Genomic DNA, 9,863 nt, shown 5'->3' with positions numbered 1-9,863 from the left:
AATTGGGATTGGGATGGGAATTCCAAATAAATCCAATCTTTGTATCCATATTCCCACTTTTCCATTGGTGCCATTCCAAGATTTAGACTCCTCTGTGTCCAGGGGCAGAATTCCCAATGCTGGAATTCCAGATTTCCCTGGATTCTTCTCTTCCCAACCATTCCCATGGTTCTGAACATCATTCCCAACGTCTCTCCTGAAGTTTTCCACCTTTTCAGGTGCTCTGGAATTTTGGGACATTTTGGAGCTCACTCAGACAGAAAATTCCCTTCATTTTCCCACCAGGATGAGTCGGGTGGGAGAGAAGGGAAAGGAAAATCCCGGGAAAAGGAAAAATGGGGAAATATCTTGGCACTGATAAATCCGGGTTGAAAAAACAGCAGGGAAATTGATAATTTCTATTATCTAATTATATATATATATATATATATATAAAATAATTTATATATATATATATATATATAATAATTTTCTTTATATATATATATAATTATTATATATAATATATATTGTATATATTTATATATATATGTATATATATATAAATATATATATATAATAATTATATTATATTCTAATTAAATATCAAATAAATCCCATTCCTGGGGATAAAGGATTGGAGGGAATTCTCCCTATGGATGACACAGTTCCAGGATATCCCGAGTTTTAATTATCCCAAGATTTTCCCGGCTTTCCCCCCAAAAAATCTGGAGTTAAATCCCCCCCCCCCAGCTGGAAATTTTAAGGCAGAAATTGCTGGAATATTCCCAAAACAGCTGGAAAATGCTGCTCCTGATAAATCCACTCCTCAGGAATTCCGAGGAAGGGAGGGAATAGCGGCCACACGGAAGCGGAGCAGAATTCCTCAGCAAAAAAAATCAGGAAAATGTGGATAAATCTCCTGGAAAAGATGGAATTCCTGCCGTTTCCTGCAGCAATCCAGGAAAAGAGGCACCAGAGAAGGAAGGAAAATTCCCATGTGTCCAAAAACCTCTTGGAATCCACAGGACCCACACCTTGGAGAATTCCATCCTTTGGGATTTTCCCAGAATTTACAAAATCCCTAAAATTCCCCACAAGGAGGTGCTGAGTGCCAGGAAATCTTTCTCCAACTTCTCCAACTTCTCCAGGAGAAGAAATTCGGGATGAATCCCATTTTCCATTAGTTTGGATCCTCATCCCTGAGCATTCCTGTGTTTATCCAAACTCCTCATTCCCATTCCAGCTTCCGGCTCGCATCAATCCACATGGAATTCTGGGTAAGGGACTGGATCTTTTTCTGGATTATCCAACCAAATTCCCAGTTTTCCTTCCCAGAGACGAATCCCGGCAGCTCCATCTCCAAATGGGAAGAAATCCACGCATCCAACAGCATTCCCATCCCACGGGAATATCTGGAAAAGCACATCCTGCTCCAAGTGCTCCTCCCCCGGAAATTTGCTGGAAAATTCCACCCCCCCAAAAAAATTCCAGCATTGGAATTTCCAGGATGTCACTTCTTCTTTGCTTTGGAATTCCCGCCGGCTTTTCCATCGCTTTTGGCGCCAGCTTCTCCTTCTTTTTCCCCCTTTTTCCCCTGTTTCTTGTCGTTTGTGTCCTTTCCCTTTTCCCCCTTTTCCTTTTCCCCCTTTTCTCCTTTCCCTCCTTTTTCCTCTTTTCCCCCTTTTTCCTCTTTTCCTCCTTTTTCCCCTTTTTCCCCCTTTTCTCCATCTTTTTTTTTGGCTCCGTCCTTCCCTTCCTTTTTGGATTCTTCCTTCTGCTCCTTGTCCCCGTCCTTTTTCTTGGAGTCTTTGGATCCATCCTTCTTTCCCTGAGCCTTGTCCACTTTTCCGGACACGGTGGGAACTTCTTCCTCTTTTTTTTCTTCCGCAGCCTGAGCTGTTTCCAAGGATAGAGGGAAAAAAACAAAAAAAATTGGAAAAGGAATTGATGTGGATTCAACAACCCAAGGATTGTCAAAATTCCAGCTCCCTGCTAGAAATCTGGGATAAAGGGAAAACATTCCTACTGGGGATTTTTCCCATCCAGCTGATTGCTTTTATGGAATTGTGAAGCAGAAAATCCAAGGATTGATGGATCCCCTTGGAAAGGAGAAGCCACAGGCGGCCGGGAATTGAAATTCCCTAAATTCCTTGGAGAACCATCTCATTCCATAAGGATTCAGTGGAAGGACAAGGATTTATTCATGGAATTGGGTTCAGCTCCACAGGCAGGGCTGGGAATTCCCAGTTTTGGGCACCGCTGAAATTCCGGGATTTGTGCAAATTCCCATTGTTCAAATTCCCATTGTTCAAATTCCCATTGTTCAACTGGTAATTCTGCATTTTCCTGGTGTAGGATTGAATTTCTCCAAGGAATTCCTGAATTTCTACAGTGTTGGGATTTGCCTCTTTTCCCATGGATTGAAGCAGCACATCCCAGATTATGGAAATCCCATTTTAATGGAATTTTATGGAATTATAACTCCCAGGGAGACACAAGAAAGGGGAAACAAAGGCATCAAAAGGTGTTGAGGAAATAGGAAAAATCCAGGAGTGGAGAAGCAGCAAATCCAAGGATTGATGGATCCCCTTGGAAAGGAGAAGCCACAGGAAGCCGGGAATCGAAATTCCCTAAATTCCTTGGAGAACCATCTCATTCCATAAGGATTAACTGGAAGGACAAGGATTGATTCATGGAATTGGGTTCAGATCCACAGGGAGGGCTGGGAATTCCCAGTTTCAGGCACTGCTGAAATGCCGGGATTTGTGCAAATTCCCATTGTTCAAATTCCCATTGTTCAAATTCCCACTGTTCAAATTCCCACTGTTCAACTGGTAATTCTGCATTTTGCTGGTGTAGGATTGAATTTCTCCAAGGAATTCCTGAATTCCTGCAGTGTTGGGATCTGCCTCTTTTCCCATGGATTGAAGCAGCACATCCCGAATTATCAAAACACCATTTTTATGGAATTTTATGGAATTACAGCTCCCGGAGAGACACAGGAATAGAAGAAACAAAGGCATAGAAAGGTGTTGAGGAAATAGGAAAAATCCAGGAGTGGAGAAGCAGAAAATCCAAGGATTGATGGATCCCCTTGGAAAGGAGAAGCCACAGGAGGCCGGGAATTGAAATTCCCTAAATTCCTTGGAGAACCATCTCATCCCATAAGGATTAACCGGAAGGACAAGGATTGGGTGGAAGGACAAGGATTTATTCATGGAATTGGGTTCAGCTCCACAGGCAGGGCTGGGAATTCCCAGTTTCGGGCACTGCTGAAATCCCGGGATTTGTGCAAATTCCCATTGTTCGAATTCCCATTGTTCAACTGGTACTTCTGCATTTTGCTGGTGTAGGATTGAATTTCTCCAAGGAATTCCAAAGTTCCTCCAAGAGTGGGATCTGCCTCTTTTCCCATGGATTGAAGCAGCACATCCCAGATTATGGAAACACCATTTTTATGGAATTTTATGGAATTACAGCTCCCGGAGAGACACAGGAAAATAAGGAAACAAAGGCATCAAAAGGTGTTGAGGAAATAGGAAAAATCCAGGAGTGGAAAAGCAGCAAATCCAAGGATTGATGGATTCCCTTGGAAAGGAGAAGGTACAGGAAGCCGGGAATCGAAATTCCCTAAATTCCGTGGAGAACCATCTCATTCCATAAGGATTAACTGGAAGGACAAGGATTGAGTGGAAGGACAAGGATTTATTCATGGAATTGGGTTCAGCTCCACAGAGAGGGCTGGGAATTCCCAGTTTTGGGCACTGCTGAAATCCCGGGATTTGTGCAAATTCCCATTGTTCAAATTCCCATTGTTCAACTGGTAATTCTGCATTTTGCTGGTGTAGGACTGAATTTCTCCAAGGAATTCCCAAGTTCCTCCATGAGTGGGATTTGCCTCTTTTCCCATGGATTGAAGCAGCACATCCCAGATTATGGAAACACCATTTTTATGGAATTTTATGGAACTACAGCTCCTGGAGAGACACAGGAAAAGAAGGAAAAAAAGGCATCGAAAGGTGTTGAGGAAAAATCCAGGAGTGGAGAAGCAGCAAATCCAAGGATTGATGGATCCCCTTGGAAAGGAGAAGCCACAGGCAGCCGGGAATCGAAATTCCCTAAATTCCGTGGAGAACCATCTCATTCCATAAGGATTAACTGGAAGGACAAGGATTGAGCAGAATGACAAGGATTTATTCATGGAATTGGGTTCAGCTCCACAGGGAGGGCTGGGAATTCCCAGTTTTGGGCACTGCTGAAATCCCGGGATTTGTGCAAATTCCCATTGTTCAAATTCCCATTGTTCAAATTCCCACTGTTCAAATTCCCATTGTTCAACTGGTAATTCTGCATTTTGCTGGTGTAGGACTGAATTTCTCCAAGGAATTCCTGAATTCCTACAGTGTTGGGATCTGCCTCTTTTTCCATGGATTGAAGCAGCACATCCCAGATTATGGAAATCCCATTTTTATGGAATTTTATGGAATTACAGCTCCCGGAGAGACACAGGAAAGAAGAAACAAAGGCATCAAAAGGTGTTGAGGAAATAGGAAAAATCCAGGAATGGAGAAGCAGCAAATCCAAGGATTGATGGATCCCCTTGGAAAGGAGAAGCCACAGGCGGCCGGGAATTGAAATTCCCTAAATTCCTTGGAGAACCATCTCATCCTCTTCCTTCAGCACCGGCAGGGAGTGGAGAGGTCTGGATTGGCCAGAGAGAGGGAGGAGATTTTCGGGAGAGCCTATGGAATCAGGAAAGGAGAGTGAGAGCGGCAGAGGAGAAATATTCCAGCAGGAAAAACCGGGAATGCGGAATTCCGACCACTCCAATTTCATTCCTGGTATTCCCCAACCCAAGGGAAGGCCCTGAAATGAAATTAATTCCCACTGGGAATTTTCAGCATGGAATTCTCCTTCTAGCTAAGGAGGGTGAGGGATGGAAGTGGGTGGGAAAATGGGATACGGCCTCCGGTTGTCCCAGGAAAAGTTTGGATTGAATATTAAGGGAAAAAAAATTCCTGATTGGAAGCGAGATTAAGGATTGGGAAGTGTTGGAATTGCCATCCCTGGAAAAGTTCCAAAAACCAGGAGATGTGGAATTTCACAGGGCTTTTTTGTGGGATTTGGTCCAAAGTAGGATTTGAGGAGCTTTTCCAAACTTAATTTGGGAATGAAGGGATGATTCCAACTCAAACTGATGGAAAAATTCCCTCTTATCCAAAGGGTTTTATCCCAAAATCCGGAGTCCGCACCGGGAGGGTTGAGCTGGGTGGTGGCACCACGGGAGGGATTTGTGTTCCCAGAATCCCCCCAAAAAACGGGAATTTCCTTTGGGGAAGTCAGAGAGTCCATTGAAGGAATCCCCCAAAAAATGTGGGAATTTCCTCCAGGAATGTTGGTCACTCATTGCGGAATTTTGCATTCCCAGAATTCCAGAAAAAGTGGGAATTACATCTGGGAATGTCTCTGAGCTCATTGAGGGAATTTGCACTGCCCCAATCCCACAAAAAATTGGGAATTAGCTCCGGGAATGTTGTTGAGCCCATTGAGGGAATTTGCACTGCCCCAATCCCACAAAAAATTGGGAATTAGCTCTGGGAATGTTGCTGAACTCATTGAGGAACTTTGCGCTCCCAGAATTCCCAAAAAAAAAAAGTGGGAATTGCCTCCAGGAATGTCGGTCACTCATTGCAGAATTTTGCATTCCCAGAATTCCAGAAAAAGTGGGAATTACATCTGGGAATGTTTCTGAGCTCACTGAGAGGATTTGCACTGCCCCAATCCCACAAAAAATTGGGAATTTTCTCCGGGAATGTTGCCGAGCTCATTGAGGGAATTTGGCTCCCAGAATTCCCAAAAAAAAAGTGGGAATTGCCTCCAGGAATGTTGGTCACTCACTGAAGAACTCTACATTCCCAGAATTCCAGAAAAAGTGGGAATTACATCTGGGAATGTTTCTGAGCTCATTGAGAGAATTTGCACTGCCCCAATCCCACAAAAAATTGTGAATTTTCTCTGGGAACGTTGCCGAGCCCATTGAGGAACTTTGCGCTCCCAGAATCCCAAAAAAACCCTGGGAATTACCTCAAGGAATATCAGTGAGCTCATTGAGGAATTTTGCATTCCCAGAATCCCCCAAAAAAGTGGGAATTAAATCTGGGAATGTTTCTGAGCTCATTGAGAGAATTTGCACAGCCCCAATCCCACAAAAAATTGTGAATTTTCTCCGGGAATACTGCCGAGCTCATTGAGGGAATTTGTGCTCCCAGAATCCCCAAAAAAATGGGAATTAGCTCCAGGAATATCGGTGAGCTCATTGCGGAATTTTGCATTCCCAGAATTCCAGAAAAAGTGGGAATTACACCTGGGAATGTCTCTGAGCTCATTGAGGGAATTGGCACTGCCCCAATCCCACAAAAAATTGGGAATTAGCTCCAGGAATGTTGCTGAGCTCATTGAGGGAATTTGTGCTCTCAGAATCCCAAAAAAAATGGGAATTAGCTCCAAGAATATTGGTGAGCTCATTGAGGAATTTTGCATTCCCAGAATCCCAGAAAAAGTGGGAATTACACCTGGGAATGTCTCTGAGCTCATTGAGGGAATTTGCTCTGCCCCAATCCCACAAAAAATTGGGAATTAGCTCTGGGAATGTTGCCGAGCTCATTGAGGGAATTTGGCTCCCAGAATTCCCAAAAAAAAGCGGGAATTGCCTCCAGGAATGTCGGTCACTCACTGAGGAATTTTGCATTCCCAGAATTCCAGAAAAAGTGGGAATTACATCTGGGAATGTCTCTGAGCTCATTGAGGGAATTTGCACAGCCCCAATCCCACAAAAAATTGGGAATTAGCTCCGGGAATGTTGTTGAGCCCATTGAGGGAATTTGCACTCCCAGAATCCCAAAAAAACCCTGGGAATTACCTCCAGGAATACTGGTGAGCTCATTGAGGAATTTTGCATTCCCAGAATCCCAAAAAAAAAAGTTGGAATTAAATCTGGGAATGTTTCTGAGCTCATTGAGGGAATTTGCACTGCCCCAATCCCACAGAAAAGTAGGAATTAGCTTTGCTGAGCTCATTGAGGGAATTTGTGCTCCCAGAATCCCAAAAAAAATGGGAATTAGCTCCAAGAATATTGGTGAGCTCATTGAGGAATTTTGCATTCCCAGAATCCCAAAAAAAGTGGGAATTACATCTGGGAATGTCTCTGAGCTCATTGAGGGAATTTGCACTGCCCCAATCCCACAAAAAATTGTGAATTTTCTCCGGGAACGCTGCCGAGCTCATTGAGGGAATTTGGCTCCCAGAATTCCCAAAGAAAAAAGTGGGAATTGCCTCCAGGAATGTCGGTCACTCATTGAAGAACTCTGCATTCCCAGAATCCAGAAAAAGTGGGAATTACACCTGGGAATGTCTCTGAGCTCATTGAGGGAATTTGCTCTGCCCCAATCCCACAAAAAATTGGGAATTATCTCCGGGAATGTTGCAGAGCTCATTGAGGAACTTTGCACTCCAAGAATCCCCCCCAAAAAAGTGGGAATTGCCTCCAGGAATGTCGGTCACTCATTGCGGAATTTTGCATTCCCAAAATTCCAGAAAAAGCGGGAATTACACCTGGGAATGTCTCTGAGCTCATTGAGGGTATTTGCACTCCCAGAATCCCAAAAAAAAAAGTGGGAATTGCCTCCAGGAATATCGGTGAGCTCATTGGGGAATTTTGCATTCCCAGAATTCCAGAAAAAGTGGGAATTACATCTGGGAATGTCTCTGAGCTCATTGAGGGAATTTGCACTGCCTCAAGTCCCCAAAAAATTGGGAATTAGCTTTGTGAATGCTGCTGAACTCATTGAGGGAATTTGTGTTCCCAGAATCCCAAAAAAACCCTGGGAATTACCTCCAGGAATATTGGTGAGCTCATTGAGGGACTCTGCGTTCCCAGAATTCCAAAAAAAGTGGGAATTACATCTGGGAATGTCTCTGAGCTCATTGAGGGAATTTGCACAGCCCCAATCCCACAAAAAATTGGGAATTTTCTCCGGGAACGCTGCCGAGCTCATTGAGGGAATTTGGCTCCCAGAATTCCCAAAAAAAAGTGGGAATTACCTCCAGGAATATTGGTGGGCTCATTGAGGGACTCTGTGTTCCCAGAATTTCAAAAAAAGTGGGAATTACATCTGGGAATGTTTCTGAGCTCATTGAGGGAATTTGCACTGCCTCAACCCCCCAAAAATTGGGAATTTTCTCTGGGAATGTTGCTGAGCTCATTGAGGGAATTTGCACTCCCAGAATCCCAAAAAAAATGGGAATTAGCTCCAAGAATATTGGTGAGCTCATTGCGGAATTTTGCATTCCCAGAATGCCAAAAAAAGTGGGAATTACATCTGGGAATGTCTCTGAGCTCATTGAGAGAATTTGCTCTGCCCCAATCCCACAAAAAAATGTGAATTTTCTCCGGGAATACTGCCGAGCTCATTGAGGGAATTTGGCTCCCAGAATTCCCAAAAAAAAGTGGGAATTGCCTCCAGGAATACTGGTGAGCTCATTGAGGAATTTTGCATTCCCAGAATTCCAGAAAAAGTGGGAATTACATCTGGGAATGTCTCTGAGCTCATTGAGAGAATTTGCACAGCCCAAATCCCACAAAAAATTGGGAATTTTCTCCGGGAACGTTGCCGAGCTCATTGAGGGAATTTGGCTCCCAGAATCCCAAAAAAACCATGGGAATTTCCTCCAGGAATATTGGTCACTCATTGAAGAACTCTACATTCCCAGAATTCCAGAAAAAGTGGGAATTACATCTGAGAATGTCTCTGAGCTCATTGAGGGTATTTGCACTCCCAGAATCCCAAAAAAAATGGGAATTAGCTCCAAGAATATTGGTGAGCTCATTGCGGAATTTTGCATTCCCAGAATTCCAGAAAAAGTGGGAATTACATCTGGGAATGTCTCTGAGCTCACTGAGAGAATTTGCTCTGCCCCAATCCCACAAAAAATTGGGAATTAGCTCTGGGAACGTTGCCGAGCTCATTGAGGGAATTTGGCTCCCAGAATCCCAAAAAAAAAGTGGGAATTGCCTCCAGGAATGTCGGTCACTCATTGCGGAATTTTGCATTCCCAGAATCCCAGAAAAAGTGGGAATTACATCTGGGAATGTCTCTGAGCTCACTGAGAGAATTTGCACTGCCCCAATCCCCCAAAAAATTGGGAATTTTCTCCGGGAACGCTGCCGAGCTCATTGAGGGAATTTGGCTCCCAGAATTCCCAAGAAAAAAGTGGGAATTGCCTCCAGGAATGTTGGTCACTCATTGCGGAATTTTGCATTCCCAGAATTCCAAAAAAAGTGGGAATTACATCTGGGAATATCTCTGAGCTCATTGAGGGAATTTGCACTCCAAGAATCCCCCCAAAAAAAGCGGGAATTGCCTCCAGGAATGTCGGTCACTCATTGAAGAACTCTACATTCCCAGAATCCAGAAAAATGGGAATTACATCTGGGAATGTCTCTGAGCTCATTGAGGGAATTTGCTCTGCCCCAATCCCACAAAAACTGGGAATTTTCTCTGGGAATGTTGCTGAACTCATTGAGGAAATTTGGCTCTCAGAATTCCCAAAAAAACCCTGGGAATTACCTCCAGGAATATTGGTGAGCTCATTGTGGAATTTTGCATTCCCACAATTCCAGAAAAAGTGGGAATTACATCTGGGAATGTCTCTGAGCTCATTGAGAGAATTTGCACTGCCCCAATCCCACAGAAATTGTGAATTTTCTCCGGGAATGCTGCTGAGCTCATTGAGGGAATTTGGCTCCCAGAATTCCCAAAAAAAAAGTGGGAATTGCCTCCAGGAATGTCGGTCACTCACTGCAGAATTTTGCATTCCCAGAA

General features: G+C 43.7%; 1 protein-coding gene across 2 annotated transcripts in view; it reads right to left on the bottom strand.

Annotated features, from left to right (window-relative positions):
- Positions 1 to 577: 577 nt before the first annotated feature.
- The window catches only part of TMIE (transmembrane inner ear), a 34,782-nt gene continuing 25,496 nt past the window's right edge, over positions 578 to 9,863 (bottom strand). The window contains exon 4 of one of the 2 annotated variants that reach the window (XM_074536534.1): positions 578 to 1,878. In XM_074536534.1, the coding sequence (XP_074392635.1) occupies positions 1,493 to 1,878 (386 nt within the window). In that variant the 3' untranslated portion in view covers positions 578 to 1,492. Of the gene's footprint in view, positions 1,879 to 2,531; positions 4,725 to 9,863 lie in introns of those variants that run through there. The other variant, XM_074536585.1, reaches the window with a different exon arrangement.

The sequence above is a fragment of the Zonotrichia albicollis genome, chromosome 1 (assembly GCF_047830755.1).
Source record: "Zonotrichia albicollis isolate bZonAlb1 chromosome 1, bZonAlb1.hap1, whole genome shotgun sequence".
In the NCBI taxonomy this organism is placed as follows: Eukaryota; Metazoa; Chordata; class Aves; order Passeriformes; family Passerellidae; genus Zonotrichia; species Zonotrichia albicollis.
The sequence above is the reverse complement of the archived record's forward strand: the minus strand, read 5'-3'. Positions and strand labels throughout refer to the sequence as shown.